This window comes from Mustelus asterias, chromosome 18 (assembly GCF_964213995.1).
Source record: "Mustelus asterias chromosome 18, sMusAst1.hap1.1, whole genome shotgun sequence".
Taxonomy (NCBI): domain Eukaryota; kingdom Metazoa; phylum Chordata; class Chondrichthyes; order Carcharhiniformes; family Triakidae; genus Mustelus; species Mustelus asterias.
In genome coordinates this window covers 90,689,886-90,709,366 of record NC_135818.1, presented here as the reverse complement: position 1 = coordinate 90,709,366, position 19,481 = coordinate 90,689,886, and the positions used below count along the sequence as shown (strand labels likewise).

Genomic DNA, 19,481 nt, shown 5'->3' with positions numbered 1-19,481 from the left:
CCCATCCTGTTCATGTATTTGTCAAGACGTCCCTTATAAATCACTATGGTATCTGCTTCTACTACCTCCCCCGGCAACGAGTTCCAGGGACCCACCACTCTCTGTGTAAAAAATCTGCCTCGTACATCTCCTGTAAACCTTGCCCCTCGCACCTTAAACCTGTGCTCCCTAGTAATTGACTCTTCCACCCTGGGAAAAAGCTTCTGACTATCCACTCTGTCCATGCTCCTCATAATCTTGTAGACTTCTAACAGGTCGCCCCTCAACCTCCTTCATTCCAGTGAGAACAAACCAATTTTCTCCAACCTCTCCTCATAGCTAATGCCCTCCATACCAGGCAATATTCTGGTAACTTTGTTCTGTACCCTCTCCAAAGCCTCCACATCCTTCTGGTAGTGTGGCAACCAGAATTGAACACTATATTCCAAGTGCAGCCTAACTAAGATTTTATAAAACTGCAACATGACTTGCCAATTTTTAAACTCAATGCCCCGGCCGATGAAGGCAAGCATGCCGTATGCCTTCTTGACTATCTTCTCCATCTGCGTTGCCACTTTCAGTGATCTGTACACCCAGATCCCTTTGTGAGGTGATTCATTTTGGTAGGACTAATTTAAATGTGGATTACAGGGTCAAAGGTAGGGTTTTGAAGACTGTGGAGGAACAGAGAGATCTTGGGGTTCATATCCACAGATCTCTAAAGGTTGCCAGTCAAGTGGATAGAGGTGTGAAGAAGGCCTATAGTGTGTTAGCTTTTATTAACAGGGGGTTGGAGTTTAAGAGCCGTGGGGTTATGTTGCAACTGTACAGGACCTTGGTGAGACCACATTTGGAGTATTGTGTGCAGTTCTGGTCACCTCACTATAGGAAGGATGTGGAAGCGCTGGAAAGAGTGCAGAGGAGATTTACCAGGATGCTGCCTGGTTTGGAGGGTAGGTCTTATGAGGAAAGGTTGAGGGAGCTAGGGCTGTTCTCTCTGGAGCGGAGGAGGCTGAGGGGAGACTTAATAGAGGTTTATAAAATGATGAAGGGGATAGATAGAGTGAACGTTCAAATACTATTTCCTCGGGTGGATGGAGCTATTACAAGGGGGCATAACTATAGGGTTCGTGGTGGGAGATACAGGAAGGATATCAGAGGTAGGTTCTTTACACAGAGAGTGGTTGGGGTGTGGAATGGACTGCCTGCAGTGATAGTGGAGTCAGACACTTTAGGAACATTTAAGCGGTTATTGGATAGGCACATGGAGCACACCAGGATGATAGGGAGTGGGATAGCTTGATCTTGGTTTCAGATAAAGCTCGGCACAACATCGTGGGCCGAAGGGCCTGTTCTGTGCTGTACTGTTCTATGTTCTACTGTTCTATGTTCTATCAATACTCTTAAGGGTTCTGCCATTTACTGTATATTTCCTATCTGTATTAGACCTTCCAAAATGCATTACCTCACATTTGTCTGGATTAATCTGCCATCTCTCCGCCCAAGTCTCCAACTGATCTATGTCCTGCTGTATCCTCTGATGGTCCTCATCGCTATCCGCAAATCCACTAACCTTTGTGTCATCCGCAAACTTACTAATCAAACTAGTACATTTTCCTCCAAATCATTTATATATATTACAAACAGCAAAGGTCCCAGCACTGATTCCTGAGGAATGTCACTTGTCACAGCCCTCCATTCAAACAAAGTACAAAGAAAATTACAGCACAGGAACAGGCCTTTCGGCCCTCCAAGCCTGCATCGACCATGCTGCCCGACTGAACTAAAACCCCCTACCCTTTCTTTTTTCTTTGATGTAAGGCTCACCGGCCTGTAATTACCTGGATTATTCTTGCTATCCTTCTTAAACAAAGGAACAACATTGGCTATTCTCCAATCCTCTGGGACCTCCTCTATATGTGGAGCTGCCGGCGTTGGACTGGGGTAAACACAGTAAGAAGTTTAACAACACCAGGTTAAAGTCCAACAGGTTTATTTGGTAGCAAAAGCCACACAAGCTTTCGGAGCTCCAAGCCCCTTCTTCAGGTGAGTGGGAATTCTGTTCACAAACAGAGCATATAAAGACACAAACTCAATTTACATGAATAATGGTTGGAATGCGAATACTTACAACTAATCAAGTCTTTAAGAAACAAAACAACGTGAGTGGAGAGAGCATCAAGACAGGCTAAAAAGATGTGTATTGTCTCCAGACAAGACAGCCAGTGAAACTCTGGGGGGGTTACAAATAGTGTGACATGAACCCAAGATCCCGGTTGAGGCCGTCCTCGTGTGTGCGGAACTTGGCTATCAGTTTCTGCTCAGCGACTCTGCGCCGTCGTTTGTCGCGAAGGCCGCCTTGGAGAACGCTTACCCGAATATCAGAGAATATCAGAATATCACGGGCATTCGACCAGAACTGGACGCCGTATTCCAAATGCGGCCGAACCAACGTTCTATACATCTGCAACATCAGACCCCAACTTTTATACTCTATGCCCCATCCTATAAAGGCAAGCATGCCATATGCCTTCTTCACCACCTTCTCCACCTGTGACGTCACTTTCAAGGATCTGTGGACTTGCACACCCAGGTCCCTCAGCATATCTAAACCCTTTATGGTTCTGCCATTAATCGTATAGCTCCTCCCTACATTATTTCTACCAAAATGCATCACTTCGCATTTATCAGGATTGAACTCCATCTGCCATTTCTTTGCCCAAATTTCCAGCCTATCTATATCCTTCTGCAGCTTCTGACAATGCTCATCACTATCTGCAAGTCCTGCCAATTTTGTGTCGTCCGCAAACTTACTGATCACCCCAGTTACACCTTCTTCCAGATCGTTTATATCAATCACAAACAGCTGCAACATGACCTCCTGGCTCCGAAACTCAATCCCTCTACCAATAAAAGCTAACACACCATACGCCTTCTTAACAACCCTATCAACCTGGGTGCCAACTTTCAGGGATCTATGCACATGGACACCCAGGTCTCTCTGCTCATCCACACTACCAAGTATCTTACCATTAGCCCAGTACTCTGTAATCCTGTTACTCCTTGCAAAGTGAATCACCTCACACTTTTCCGCGTTAAACTCCATTTGCCACCTCTCAGCCCAGCTCTGCAACTTATCTATGTCCCTCTGTAACCTGCAACATCCTTCCGTACTGTCCACAACTCCAACGACTTTAGTGTCATCCGCAAATTTACTAAGCCAACCTTCTACACCCTCACCCAGGTCATTTATAAAAATGACAAACAGCAGTGGCCCTAAAACAGATCCTTGCGGTACACCACTAGTAACTGAACTCCAGGATGAACATTTCCCATCAACCACCACCCTCTGTCTTCTTACAGCTAGCCAATTCCTGATCCAAACCACTAAATCACCCTCAATCCCATGCGTCCGTATTTTCTGCAATAGCTTACCGTGGGGAACCTTATCAAACGCTTTACTGAAATTCATATACACCACATCAACGGCTTTACCCTCACCCACCTCTTTGGTCACCTTTTCAAAGAACTCAATAAGGTTTGTGAGGCACGACCTACCCTTCACAAAACCATGTTGACTATCCTTAATCAAATTATTCCTTTATAGATGCTTATAAATCCTATCTCTTATAATCCTTTCCAAAACTTTGCCCACAACAGAAGTAAGGCTCACCGGTCTATAATTACCAGGGTTGTCTCTACTCCCCTTCTTGAACAAGGGGACAACATTTGCTATCCTCCAGTCTTCTGGCACTGTTCCTGTAGATGTTCAAAACAATGAAGGATCTGACAAAGTGAATAAATAAATTGTTTCCAGAGGCAAAAGGATAAGTGACTGGAGGTAACTGGTGAAATACCAGCAGTGACATGTGGAAACTTTTATTCGCACAGCAAGTTGTTGTGATCTGGAATGTGCAACTTGCAAAGATGGTGAAAACAGATTCAATTGTAAGATTCAAAAGGAGATTGGATAAATATGAAGGGCAATGATTTGTAGGGAATGAGACTAATTGGATAGTTTTTAGAATGAGCTGGCCCTGGCACAATTCTTTAATTCCATGAATTATTGGAAGGAGTACAGAGCAGAGAGATCAGACTTATTTCTGCCCCAGGAGGGTGAAGTTATAAAGATAGATCATTGCACCTTGGAAATTCTCCAGAGACCCTCAACTCTCTCACGTTCATTGTCAGGATGTGGGCATCACCGGCAAGGCTGCTATTTATTGGTCACCTTTAACAAGGTGATATTCAGCTGCTTTATTGAACCGCTGGAAATCCACATGCTATTCTTTCATAGAATCATAAAATCCCTACAGTGCAGAAGGAGGCCATTTTGCCCATCGAGCCTCCACTGACAACCATCCCACCCAGGCCCTAGCCCCGTAGCCCCATGTATTTACCCTAGCTAATCCCCTGACATTAATGGACAATTTACCATGGCCAATCAACCTAACCTGCAATCTTTGGAGTGTGGGAGGAAACCCAAGCAGACACAGGGAGAATGTGCAAACTCCACACATGGAGTCACCCCAGCCTAGAATTGAACCTGGTTCCCTGGCGCTGTGAGGCAGCAATGCTAACCACTGCGGCCACCATGCTGCCCCGGGTCCCTGGCGCTGTGAGGCAGCAATGCTAACCACTGCGCCACCGTGCTGCCCCGGGTCCCTGGCGCTGTGAGGCAGCAATGCTAACCACTGCGCCACCGTGCCGCCCCAGCCGCAGCAGTTTGATCAACTGAGGGCTTTACTCGGCCACTTCAGACCACAGTTAGAGTGAAACCAGATAATGTGTGACTGATGTAAATTCAGACTGGGTAAGGACAATGGGTTTCCTTTCTAAATGTTACAACACAGCTGGGTTTTGCGATGGTCTGATAGCTACCTGGGGAATTTTGAAGATTTTCATGACCATGGAAACTTGAGTCCAGCCAACCTGCCATCAGGCAGATGTTCAAAGGAAAGTTTAAAGTTAAGTTTATTTATTAGTATCACAAGTAGGTTTACATTAACACTGCAATAAAGTTACTGTGAAATTCCCCTAATCGCCACACTCTGGCGCCTGTTCGGGTACACTGAGGGAGAATTTAACATGGTCAATCCACCTAACCCGCATATCTTTGAGGAAACCAGAGGAAACCCATGCATACACAGGGAGAACGTGCAGACTCTGCAGACAGTGACCCAAGCCGGGAATTGAACCCAGGTCTTTGGCACTGTGAGGCAGCAGTGCTAACCACTGTGCCACCGTGCTAAAGATTTGAAAAGAAAATGGAAAAATTAGGTTTTTACGATCTAGATGACGGGACTGGGGCATTCTGGCCAAGTTTGCCGATGATACAAAGATAGGTGGAGGGGCAGGTAGTATTGAGGAGGTGGGGAGGCTGCAGAAAGATTTAGACAGTTTAGGAGAGTGGTCCAAGAAGTGGTTGATGAAATTCAACGTGGGCAAGTGCGAGGTCTTGCACTTTGGAAAAAAGAATAGAGGCATGGACTATTTTCTAAACGGTGACAAAATTCATAATGCTAAAGTGCAAAGGGACTTGGGAGTCCTAGTCCAGGATTCTCTAAAGGTAAACTTGCAGGTTGAGTCCGTAATTAAGAAAGCAAATGTAATGTTGTCATTTATCTCAAGAGGCTTGGAATACAAAAGCAGGGATGTACTTCTGAGGCTTTATAAAGCACTGGTTAGGCCCCATTTGGAGTACTGTGAGCAATTTTGTGCCCCACACCTCAGGAAGGACATACTGGCACTGGAGCGGGTCCAGCGGAGATTCACACGGATGATCCCAGGAATGGTAGGCCTGACATACGATGAACGTCTGAGGATCGTGGGATTATATTCATTGGAGTTTAGGAGGTTGAGGGGAGATCTAATAGAAACTTACAAGATAATGAACGGCTTAGATAGGATGGACGTAGGGAAGTTGTTTCCATTAGCAGGGGAGACTGGGACGCGGGGGCACAGCCTTAGAATAAAAGGGAGTCACTTTAGAACAGAGATGAGGAGAAATTTCTTCAGCCAGAAAGTGGTGGGTCTGTGGAATTCATTGCCACAGAGGGCTGTGGAGGCCGAGACGTTGAGCGTCTTCAAGACAGAAATTGATAAATTCTTGATTTCTCGAGGAATTAAGGGCTATGGGGAGAGAGCGGGTAAATGGAGTTGAAATCAACCATGATTGAATGGTGGAGTGGACTCGATGGGCCGAATGGCCTTACTTCCGCTCCTATGTCTTATGGTCTTATAGGTAACATTTTAACGTAAATAGGATTGCAAAATCGATTATTGCAAGGCAGGGGAACAACTGGATGAATTTCTGTAAGGAGGGGAAAGATTGGGATATGGTTCTGGAATCTCTGATATACATCAAAGTTTCGAGGGGCTTGTTGCTAGGGTAACCAGTTGCAGCATTGTCAGGCTCCTAGAAGTTTTCAGGTGGCAATATCAGGCACTGTTGCTCATGCTTCACTCTGTAATCGCCGTCCCTCCAATAGAACAATCTTTTCAGTTGCTTTAGCCATAGAATCCATACAGGGAAGATGGAGGCCGTTTGGCCCATCTAGTCTGCACCGACTCTCCAGCAGAGCATCTTACGCAGACCCACCACCCACCCTATCCCGGTAACCCCACGCATTTACCATGTCTAATCGCCTTAACCAACATATGTTGGGACACAAAGGGGTAATTCAGCATGGCCAATCCACCTAACCTGCACACCTTTGGACTCACCTTTTCATTGTCTTTGTAATCCAGCTGCAGAGAGTGATGACCCATGCAGATCACAGTAACTATGAAGTAAAGAAGTGCAAATATACTATGTAGCCAGAGCAGTCGATCACTGGAAAACAAGAGAAATGAGAGCATGAAGAGATGAAGAACTAGAGTGCAGGGTTTGGGGAGGGAAATGAAGGAGTGGGCGGAGGATGAAGCAGAGGAGGAGTTAGACAGAGCAGAGGGGGTGCAGGACTAAGTCGGGGGAGGGGGGGGGGGGGGGCTGATGCCACTGTGGGGAAGGATGGAGAAATTGGAAGAGAGTCCATCAGTGTCCCACCACCAGCCAGTATTCACTCACTCAGCGGGGACATTTGCAATGGTAGTGCGGCCAAAGTGTTGCGGACTGTCACCTGGAATTAAGGCAAAGATTCACAAGTTAGTGAGGGCTGCAAGAGCTCTTAAACACAGACACAGCACAGAATCAACATCGCTAACTCTGGAGACAGCAGTGTCATCTGCCACATGTCCACCCATTCCAGAAACCTGTTTATGTCCTCTTTAACTTTACCATAATGCTCCCAACAGTTCCCAAGTTTTGTGTCAGCAACAAATTTTGAATTTTTAAAATTCATTCTTGGGACCTGTGTGTTGCTGGCTAGACCAGCATTTATTGCCCATCCTTAGTTGCCCTTCAGATGATAATGAGCTGCTTTCTTGAACTGTTGCAGTCCATCTGACGTAGATACACCCACAGTGCTGTTAGGGAGGGAGTTCCAGGATTTTGACCCAGCTTCAGTGAAGGAACAGTGATGTATTTCCAAATCAGGATGGTGGGTGGCTTGGAGGGGAGCTTCCAGTCTGCTGTCCTTGTCCTTCTAGATGGTCATGGTCATTGATTTGGAAGGTGCTATATGAGATGCTTGGTGAGTTCCTAAGGTGCATTTTACAGATGGTGAACATTATTGCCACTGTGCATCGGGGGTAGAGGGAATGTTTGTGAATGAGGTGCCAATCAAACAGGGTGCTTTGTTTGGAAGGTGTCAAGTTTGATCTGCACTCATCCAGGCAATTGGAGTGTATTCCATCACACGCCTGATTTGTATCTTGTAGGTGGTGGGCAGGCTTTGGGGAGTCAGGAGGTGAGTTATTTGTCGCAGGATTCTTAGCTTCTGGCTCACTCCTGTAGCCATGGTATTTACAACAGAAGACAGAGAGTGGTTTTTCAAGTTGGAGGCCTGTGACCAGCGGTGTGCCTCAGGGATCGGTGCTGGGTCCACTGTTATTTGTTATTTATATTAATGATTTGGATGAGAATTTAGGAGGCATAGTTAGTAAGTTTGCAGATGACACCAAGATTGGTGGCATAGTGGACAGTGAAGAAGGTTATCTAGGATTGCAACGGGATCTTGATCAATTGGGCCAGTGGGCTGACGAATGGCAGATGGAGTTTAATTTAGATAAATGTGAGGTGATGTATTTTGGTAGATCGAATCGGAGAAGGACCTACTCAGATAATGGTAGGGCATTGGGGAGAGTTATAGAACAAAGAAATCTAGGGATACAGGTTCATAGCTCCTTGAAAGTGGAGTCACAGGTGGACAGAGTGGTGAAGAAGGCATTCAGCATGCTTGGTTTCATTGGTCAGAACATTGAAAACAGGAGTCTTGTTGAAGTTGTGCAAGACATTGGTAAGGCCACACTTGGAATACTGTGTACAGTTCAGGTCACCCTATTATGGAAAGGATATCATTAAACTAGAAAGGATATCATTAAATTAGAAAGAGCGCAGAAAAGATTTACTAGGATGCTACCGGGACTTGATGGTTTGGGTTATAAGGAGAGGTTGGATAGACTGGGACTTTTTTTCCTGGAGCGTAGAAGGCTGAGGGGTGATCTTATAGAGGTCTTTAAAATAACAAGGGGCATAGATAAGTTAGATAGTCAACATCTTTTCCCAAAGGTAGGTGAGTCTAAAACTAGACAGCATAGGTTTAAAGTAAGAAGAAAGAGATGCAAAAGGGTCCAGAGGGGCAATTTTTTCACTGAGAGGGTGGTGAGTGTCCGGAACGAGCTGCCAGAGGTAGTAGTAGAGGCGGGTACAATTTTGACTTTTAAAAAGCATTTAGACAGTTACATGGATAAGATGGGTATAGAGTGATATGGGCCAAATGCGGGCAATTGGGACAACCTTAATCGTAAATACAGGGCAGCATGGACAAGCTGGGCCGAAGGGCCTGTTTCCATGCTGTAAACCTCTCTGGTCCAATTCAGTTTTTGGTCAATGGTAATCTCCAGAATGTTGATGGTGGCGTTTTCAGTGATGGTTATGTCACTGAATGTCAAAGGGTGATGGTTAGATCCTCTATTCTTGGAGATGGTCATTGCCTGGCACTCATGCAGCACGAATATTACTCGCCACTTGTCAGCCCAAGCCTGGATATTGTCCAGGTCTTGCTGCATTTGGACATATACTGCTTCAGTGCCTTGTACACCAATGATTAAGGTCACAAACATAGATCAAGATTAGCAGTGGTCAGCCATTTAGCACTGAGATCAGGATAAATGTCTTCACTCAGAGGATTGTTAACCTTTCAAATTCCTATTCCGGAGATCCAGAGGTGCTCACTCAGGACTAAGATCAATGAATTTTGGGCACTAAGGGAATTAATGGATACCCAATCATGTGGCAAAGTGGTAATAAGGTAAAAGTTTAACCACCATCTGGCTGAATAGCAGAGCAAACTCAAGGAGCTGAATGAAATACTGTAACTTCTATTTCTGATGTAATTAGAGGTAGTTGTTATTGTCCCTCCCACCCCCCCAGACTGTGCAGCAGTCACTCTGCCTGTCCACACACTGGTGCTCCAGCTCCAGGAGGCAAGTCTTTCCTGCCACAACTTTTCCTGTCCCTGAACTACCCGCCATCCCCATGCTCCATGTTTCTCACCTGTCAATGCAGACTCGATGGGCTGAAGGGCCTCTTCTGCACTGTATGATTCTATGATTCTCCCCTCTGGCCCCCTCACTGTCACAAGAGGTGTTCCTTCCCCAACTCCTTGTAATAGAATTGCCCCCCTCACCATTCCTTTTACTCCTCCCACTTCTCCTGGAGGCTCCCCCCCCCCCCCCACTCCCCTTCCCCGGCCCTACTCTGTGTAGCGGAGGCGGTGGCATTGTCACTGGGCTAGATGGTGAAATTTAAATTCGATAAAAAGCATCTGGAATTAAAAATCTACTGACGACCATTGTTGATTGCTGTGAAAACCATCAGGTTCACTAATGTCCTTATGGGAAGGAAATCTGCCGTCCTTACCTGGTCTGGCCTACATGTGAATACTTAAGTATCAGCCCAGCCAGCGATGCCCACATCCCATGAACGAATAAAACAAAATGTCCCTGAGTCCCTTCCCCGGCGCTATCCCTGGAGCTGCCGAACCCCCCAGCTCCTGTACAGCAGCCACCCCTCTTCCACTTCTTTTCCTGGGCGCCCCCCTTTCTCTACTCTGTGTTCCAGACTCCCATCACCTGCCCAACTCAATATTCTGGAGCCACCTCTTTAACTTTTCCCCCAGTCACCTCTCCCCTACTCTTTGTCTCAGAGGTTCCCCCCCCTCCCCCATTCCTCTTCCTGAAGTCCACCTCATCCCATTCCATTTTGCCCATCCCTAATTGCCCGTAAATGGAGTAACTATTTCAGAGCGCATTTAAGAGTCAGATTGCTGTGGTTCTGGAACCACATGTAGTCCAGACCAGGTAAGGATGGCAGATTTCCTTCCCTAAAGGACATTAGTGAACCAGATGGGTTTTTTAACAACAATCAACAATAGTGTAATGGTGATCATTAGACTTTAATTCCATAGAACCATAGAAAATTACAGCTCAGAAACAGGCCTTTTGGCCCTTCTTGTCTGTGCCGAACCATTTTATGCCTAGTCCCACTGACCCGCACTTGGACCATATCCCTCCACACCCCTCTCACCCATGAACCCGTCCAAGTTTTTCTCAAATGTTAAAAGTGACCCCGCATTTACCACTTTATCCGGCAGCTCATTCCACACTCCCACCACTCTCTGCGTGAAGAAGCCCCCCCTAATATTCCCTTTAAACTTTTCTCCTTTCACCCTTAACCCATGCCCTCTGGTTTTTTTCTCCCCTAGCCTCAGCGGAAAAAACCTGCTTGCATTCACTCTATCTATACCCATCAAAATCTTATACACCTCTATCAAATCTCCCCTCAATCTTCTACGCTCCAGGGAATAAAGTCTCAACCTATTCAATCTCTCTCTGTAACTCAGCTTCTCAACTCCCGGCAACATCCTTGTGAACCTTCTCTGCACTCTTTCAATCTTATTTACATCCTTCCTGTAACTAGGTGACCAAAACTGTACACAATACTCCAAATTCGGCCTCACCAATGCCTTATATAACCTTACCGTAACACTCCAACTTTTATACTCGATACTCCGATTTATAAAGGCCAATGTACCAAAGGCACTCTTTACGACCCTATCCACCTGTGACGTCACTTTTAGGGAACTCTGTACCTGTATTCCCAGATCCCTCTGTTCAACTGCACTCTTCAGAGTCCTACCATTTACCCTGTACGTTCTTCTTTGGTTTGTCCTTCCAAAGTGCAATATCTCACACTTGTCTGCGTTAAATTCCATTTGCCATTTTTCAGCCCATTTTTCTAGTTGGTCCAAATCCCACTGCAAGCTTTGAAAACCTTTCTCACTGTCCACTACACCTCCAATCTTTGTATCATCAGCAAACTTGCTGATCCAATTTACCACATTATCATCCAGATCATTGATATAGATGACAAACAACAATGGACCCAACACCGATCCCTGCGGCACACCACTAGTCACAGGCCTCCACTCAGAGAAGCAATCCTCCACAACCACTCTCTGGCTTCTTCCATTGAGCCAGTGTCTTATCCAATTTACTACCTCCCCATGTATACCCAGCGACTGAACCTTCCTAACTAACCTCCCATGAGGGACCTTGTCAAAGGCCTTGCTGAAATCCAGGTAGACAACATCCACCGCCTTCCCTTCATCCACTTTCCTGGTAACCTCCTCGAAAAACTCTAATAGATTGGTCAAACATGACCTACCACGCACAAAGCCATGTTGACTCTCCCTAATAAGTCCCTGTCTATCCAAATATTTGTAGATCCTATCCCTTATCACACCTTCCAATAACTTGCCCAACACCGACGTCAAACTTACTGGCCGATAATTTCCCGGATTTCTTTTGGAACCTTTTTTAAACAACGGAACAACATGAGCCACCCTCCAATCATCCGGCACCTCCCCCGTGAATACTGACATTTTAAATATGTCTGCCAGGGCCCCTGCAAGTTCAACACTAGCTTCTCTCAAGGTCCGTGGGAATACCCTGTCCGGTCCTGGGGATTTATCCACTCTGATTTGCCTCAAGACAGCGAGCACCTCCTCCCCTTTAATCTGTAAAGGTTCCATGGCCTCCCTACCAGTTTGCCCTATTTCCATAGACTCCATGCCCGTTTCCTCAGTAAATACAGATGCAAAAAAACCATTTAGTATCTCCCCCATCTCTTTTGGTTCCATACACAGTCTACCACTCTGGTCTTCAAGAGGACCAATTTTATCCCTCACTATCCTTTTGCTCCTAACATACCTATAGAAGCTCTTTGGATTTTCCTTCACTCTGTCTGCCAAAGCAACCTCATGTCTTCTTTTAGCCCTCCTGATTTCCCTCTTAAGTAGCTTCTTGCACTTTTTATACTCCTCGAGCATCTGATCTGTTCCTTGCTGCCTGTACATTTCATACAACTCTCTCTTCCTCTTAATCAGTGTGACAATCTCCCTCGAGAACCAAGGTTCCTTATTCCTATTTACTTTGCCTTTAATCCTGACAGGAACATACAAACTCTGCACTCTCAAAATTTCTCCTTTGAAGGCCTCCCACTTTCCATTTACATCCTTACCAGAGAACAGCCTGTGCCAATCCACACTTCCCAGATCCCTTCTCATTTCATCAAATTTGGCCTTTTTCCAGTTCAGAACTTCAACCCGAGGACCAGATCTATCTTTATCCATGATCAGGTTGAAACTAATGGCATTATGATCACTGGATCCAAAGTGTTCCCTCACACTCACATCCATCACCTGCCCTTACTCATTTCCCAATAGGAGATCCAATATCGCATCCTCTCTAGTTGGCACCTCTATATACTGATGTAGAAAATTCTCCTGAACACATTTTACAAACTCTACCCCGTCTAAACCTTTAACAGTATGCGAGTCCCAATCTATATGTGGAAAATTAAAATCCCCTACTATCACAACTTTGTGTTTCTTGCAGTTGTCAGCTATCTCTCCGCTGATTTGCTCCTCCAGTTCTCGCTGACTATTGGGTGGTCTATAATACAAGCCCATTAATGTGGTCATACCTTTCCTGTTTCTCAGCTCCACCCATAGGGCCTCTGTAGACAAGCTCCCTAATCTATCCTGCCTGAGTACCGCTGTAACATTTTCCCTGACCAACAATGCCACCCCCCCACCTTTTATCCCTCTGCCTCTATCCCGCCTGAAACATTGGAACCCTGGAACATTGAGCTGCCAGTCCTGCCCCCCCCTGTAGCCAAGTTTCACTAATGGCTATAATGTCATATTTCCACGTGTCTATCCACGCCTTCAGCTCATCTGCCTTCCCTACAATACTCCTGGCATTGAAATAGACACACCTCAAAAAATTATTTCCACCACACTCTACCCTTCCATTTGTGATTTTGCTTGATTTATTTAATTCAAATTTCACCATATGCCATGGTGGGATTCCAACCCAAGTCCAATTATAGTCCAGTTATAATACAGTTATAGTCCAGTTATAATACCACGAGAACACCACCTCGAACACCCCCTCCCTCCACTCCATTTCCTAGTGCTAATCGCTCCCATCCTCCCAAAGTCATTTCCACACTCCTGGAGCTCCCTTTACCACTGTGGCAGAGCCGTCAGCCTTCCTATCTCAGAGCTCCTTACCCAGTAGGTCCCCAGAGAAGTTGACAGGCAGGACGATGGCAATGGACACAACACAGACCACAGTGAGCAGCACCAGGATGTGTCGCTGAAACGAGAGGTAGGTAATGGCGTCGATTCCACACTTGTACTGAATCTCATCATCCCTTAAAGCAAACACACTGAGTGAGTAAAAAGTGAACACTGCTCCAGTCTCCATCCCTTTTCCTGGCATATTTCACCCCTCACCCACCATATGAACCATATGAAGAATCCTAAGGATCCTCCACCCCCCCATTTATGCGGCATCAAGGGCAGGGGGAGCGGATGTTGAAAAAGATGAAAGTCACAGGCATGAAACATTAACCCTGTTTCTGTTCCCACAGCTGTTGCCAGATCTGTTGAGAATTTTTAGTATTTTTGATTTAATTTCCTACAATTTTACAACTTTCTTTTCCTTCTGAATCCCATTTATTCCTCCTGACTATCACTTTGGTTCATTTTACAATTTATATTTTCCTCTTTTCTTCTCACATTCTTTACATGCTGTTTGATTGCTTCTTTTTCATGTCCCTGTCAATGGGCCTCTCAGCCTAGACTTGATGGGCCAAAGGGCCTTTTCTGTGCTGTATGACTCTATGTCCCTATTCAGATGATGCTTTATCTCCTACTCATTTGTTTGCCACTTTGTTTGTCTCCCTCTTCAGAAGTGGAATAACTCTCATCTTCCCCAGAACTGGAACCAATGCCCTTTAAGCTCCCTAATGTTTCTCTTTCCATATTCTAGTATGTGGATAACGGATGCAATAAAGAGCTCAAGACACTGGGTCTGGGTTGCAGGATACAGCGTCCAGCACTCATTATTGCTTAACTAAAATCACGGATTACAATTTCCATTGACAGCAACTGCAAGTTAACTTAAAATAAAACAGAAAGTTCTGGAAAAACTCAGCAAGTCTGGCAGAATCTGTGGAAAGGAAAGCAGAATTAACGTCGAGTCAAATTTGAGTCTTCTTTGGCATTGTTCCAAAGTTTTTCAGGTTCAAAGAAGAGTCATATTAGACTCGAAACATGAACTCAGTTTCCCTCGCCACAGAAGCCGCCAGACTTGCTGAGTTTTTCCAGCAATTCAGATCTGCAGAATTTTTGTTTTATTCTAGAGTTTAATTTACCTCATGTGATAGAGTGTGGTCAACCAGGAGCAGAAACCCTGCAGACACAGGACCAAAAACAGAAATCAAAATCACAAATTCACCCACTACAATTAAAATCACAAATCAGAAAATTAAAATGAGCAGTGAGATCACTCACTGATTAGATAATCCACCTGGCCAGGTTATTTAGTGATCTGGTAACCCACTTGGTCGGGTTGGGATCCGGTAACCCACCTCGCTGGATTGGTGATCTGGTAGCCCACTTGCCTAGATCACTCAGTGATCTGATAATCCACCTCGACCAAAGAGAACAGCCCTTTCGGAAAGCTGAAAGGGGAGGACAGGCGGAGATGTGCTTGATGATGGCATCACACAGGAGGTGGCAGAAATGGCAGAGGATGATCCGTTGAATACAGGCACTGGTGGAGTGGAACGTGAGGTCATGGATGGGAGGGTTAAAGAGCAAGATCTGTAGTGTGGGAAGTGGGAGAAGCATGGTTGAGGGTGGTTAGCACTGCTGCCTCACAGTGCCAGAGACTCAGGTACAATTCCGGCAATGGGTAACTCTCTGTGTAGAATTTGCACATTCTCCCCGTGTCTGCGTGGGTTTGCTCCGGGTGTTCCGGTTTCCTCCCACAGTTCGAAAGATGCATAGGTTAGGTAGATTAGCCATGGTAAATGCATGGGGTTATGGGAATAGGTTAGTTTTGGGGGAGGAGGGGTTGCGTGGGCAAGATGCTCTTTCGGAGAGCTGCTCAGACCCGATGGTCCAAAAGGGCCTCCATCTTCACTGTAGGAATTCTATGGATTCCATAAAAATAAGTATATCAGACGCGCCAGTGTGAAAGACTACTTTATCAGAACAGATGTGATGGAGCTGGAAGAACTAGGAGACACCACCAATGAACATTAAGCCATTGTTTCCAGAACTGTCACTGACTTCATTGCGTGTGACAATCTTCCACCCATGGTTTCTATTAACCTCAGTCTCCCAAACCTGGACAGTCCACTTCTAACAACTTCCCTAGCAACCCATCAGTTCAGCTTGTTTCTACACCACTGAACTGATCTCTTCCTACCTAGACTCTATTTTTTCTCCAGCCACATTCACGACTTTCTGACGCCCTCCATCAATTTAACAGTTTCAATTTCCTGGCCATAATTGTCTTTGCATCACCTTAGGTTTCCCATCTCTTTACACCTCAAGTCCCCATCAGGATGATCTGAAGGCCCTCCACTTCTTCCTTGATTGGAGGTTTAACCAGTCCACATCCATCACCACTCAGTAAAATCAGAACAAAACCAATATTGTCATTGACTCCAGGAAGCGTAGTGGAGAACATGCCCCTATCTACATTAACAGGGATGAAGTAGAAATGGTCAGATGCTTCAGGTTTTTAGGTGTTCAGATCACCAACAACCTGTCCTGATCCCCCCATGCCGACACTATAGTTAAGAAAGCTCAGAAATTCCTCTACTTTCTCAAAAAACTAAGGAAATTTGGCATGTCAGCTATGACTCCCACCAACTTTTACAGATGCACCATAGAAAGCATTCTTTCTGGTTGTATCACAGCTTGGTATGGCTCCTGCTCTGCCCAAGACCACAAGAAACCACAAAAGATCGTGAATGTAGCCCAATCCATCACGCAAACCAGCCTCCCATCCACTGACTCTGTCTACACTTCCCGCTGCCTCGGAAAAGCAGCCTGCATAATTAAGGACACCATGCAATCCGGACATTCTCTCTTCCGTCGGGAAAAAGATACAAGAGTCTGAGGTCACATACCAACCGACTCAAGAACAGCTTCTTCCCTGCTGCTGTCAGACTTTTGAATAGACCTACCTCACATTAAGTTGATCTTTCTCTACACCCTAGCTATGACTGTAACACTATATTCTGCATTCTCTCATTTCCTTCTCTATGAACGGTATGCTTTCTCTGTATAGCGCGCAAGAAACAACATTTTTCACTGTATATTAATACATGTGACAATAATAAATCAAATCACTCCCTTCGGCCTTGCTGAACTTGATCTCTCTTTGAACAATTTCTCTTTTAACTCATCTCTCTGGGTTCAAATAATAAAAATGATATGGATACCCACGTGGGTCCTAGTTCTGCCTGCCTTTTTGTGGGATATATATGGAACATTTCTTGTTCTACTTCGACTTGGACCTCCATCGCCTCTTTCCTGGTACATTGATGACTGTATCATTTCCTGATCTCACCATAAACTGGAAACTTCATCAATTTGCTTCCAATTTCCACCCATCTTTCACCTTGACATGATTCCCGTCCACCTCTCCCCTTCCTCAACTTCTCTATCTCCATTTTCTGGGGTTAGGTCTGAACAAATAATTGCGATAAGCCCAGTGACTCCCACAACCACATGGACTACACATTCTCACACACTGCTTCCTGAAAGAACACTATTCCATTTTCCGAGTTTCTCCATCTCTATCACATCTGTTCAGATAATGTAACATTCCATACTGGTGCTTCTGATATGCCTATCTTTGTATAAACAAAAGATTCACTTGCCACCCAGATTGACAGGACCTTGATCAGTCTGTTCATCTGACCTTTTACCTCCTCTTTCCTTATTGTATAAGGGCCCAAACACTCCTTCCAGAAGAAACAGCAGTTGATATGTACTTCTTTCAATTCAGTATACTGCGTTCGTTGTTCTACTATATACTCATGAGACCAAGCAGATTGCATGACAACTTTGCGGAACACCTCAGTTCAATCACATAGCCCACAAGCTTCCAGTCTTCTGCAATTTAAATTCTTCACCTTGCTCTCATACTGACCTCTCTATCCTTGGCCTCAATAAAGCTCAACTCAAGCTTGAGGAACGACACCTAGAGAACTTTAAAGCCTTTTGGGTTCAACATTGAGTTCAGCAGTTTCAGACTGGAATATTTGCCTCCATTTTGTTTTCTTTGTATATTTTAGTCTTGCTTTTCTTGTTTTCTACTTTCAGATGGCACTGTTCACCATTCTGTTATTCACACTTCCTGTAGACACAGATTTTGTTTCTTTACTGGTCCTATTACCATTCCCTCTTGCTTTGCATCACCAATCCTTTTGTCATTTAATCTCTCTTGTTTTCTAAACTATCACACACCTTCTCTTTTATTCTATTTCCCACCATCCTCCATTTCACCTGTTCAAAATCTGTGTTACATTTCTAACTTTTCCCAGTTCTGATGGAAGATCATTGACCCGAAATGTTAATTGCTTCTCTCTCCACAGATGCTGCCTGACCTGCTGAGTGTGACCAACATTTTCTATTTTATTTCAGATCCAGCATGCACAGTATTTTACTCTTTACTCTTGTTTAGTGTGAATTTTATAGTTGTCATTTATATGAACTTCCAGAAGACACTCAATCCGGTTCAACATAAGAAACTGTTAACAAAACGATAGTGTGTGGACTGGAGACACAGTAGACACTGGTGCATTCTCAGTTGCTCACTTACCACATCTTTATTCTCCAGTTCAGTTGGACTGGTTTCAGATGGAGATTTCTCTTTTTCAGTCTGTTCACCATAAAATAATGAGGTGAGGCTACAGAAAATAAAGGAAAAGCTTTGAACACAATCGCAGAAAACCACATTCCCAAAAGCACAGATAGCGAGAACATAAAAAGGACAGATGAGGGAGGGAATGGGAAGGGGGAATGGAAAGAGAAATGGAAGACAAGGAAGGAGAAGTGAAGGAGGCTGGGAGAGGAAGGAAAGGAGCAGCAGCGTGGAAGGAACAGGCATGGGCAAGAGGTAGGGCACTGAGACACTGGAAGGATGATACCAAATACACATATCAGGAAAGGATGAACAGGTCGTGTCTCTTTTTCTCTTAAAAAAAGGCTGAGGGGGTGGTCTAACAGAGGTTTTTAGATTTGTGATAGGTGTTGATAGAGCAGATACAGAGAGAATGTTTCATCTTGTGGGGAACAGCATAACTAGAGGCCATTAATATAAGATAGTCACCAAGAAATCCAATCAGGAATTCAGAAGAAACTTTTTCACCCAAACAAGTGAGGATGTGGAACTCACAACCGCAGCATGCGGTTGCATCCAAGAGAATAGATGACTTCACAGGAAGCTAGACAAGCATTTCAGAAGGGAATAGATGGTTATTATGGTCAATTTAAAGGAGGAAATATGGGAGGAGGCTCACATAGAAATGCACTTGCGTGAACTTGTTGGGCCAAATGGCCTTTTTATTTTATGTAATACTCCACATTCCAAATTATTCTAAAAACCTGCCTATCTGACGGTCATGAAATGCCCATTAAAGGAGGGTCAGGTAGACTGCAGGTAGACCTTGATGCAGTAGCCTCAGCACAGCCTGCATCCAGCGCAGCCTACTGTGAGACAGGGTCCTGAAATTGACATTGGGCCCCCTATTTCAGGCACAGTTCTGGACACCTGTACTGGACCCTACACCCATATGGGAGTAGCACACCAGCTTGGAACGCCTGCCTACAGCCTACCTGCCATATTGGATGCTTAGGCACCCAAAATACTCCTGCCAAATGGGGTATTGACAAATATCTCGCCGCTGAAATCTAATTTAGCCGCATAAGGGGTGGAACCAGAATACAATTTAGGTATCCAGG

General features: G+C 45.0%; 1 protein-coding gene across 1 annotated transcript in view; it reads right to left on the bottom strand.

Annotated features, from left to right (window-relative positions):
* Positions 1-19,481, bottom strand: part of tmem63c (transmembrane protein 63C) — a 161,320-nt gene that overhangs the window by 101,441 nt on the left and 40,398 nt on the right. Inside the window, exons 7-11 of the mRNA XM_078233152.1 lie at positions 18,340-18,427; positions 14,870-14,907; positions 13,722-13,864; positions 7,049-7,100; positions 6,706-6,814 (exon numbers count right to left, since the gene is read on the bottom strand). Coding sequence (XP_078089278.1) covers positions 6,706-6,814; positions 7,049-7,100; positions 13,722-13,864; positions 14,870-14,907; positions 18,340-18,427 — 430 coding nt within the window. The remainder of the gene's footprint in view (positions 1-6,705; positions 6,815-7,048; positions 7,101-13,721; positions 13,865-14,869; positions 14,908-18,339; positions 18,428-19,481) is intronic.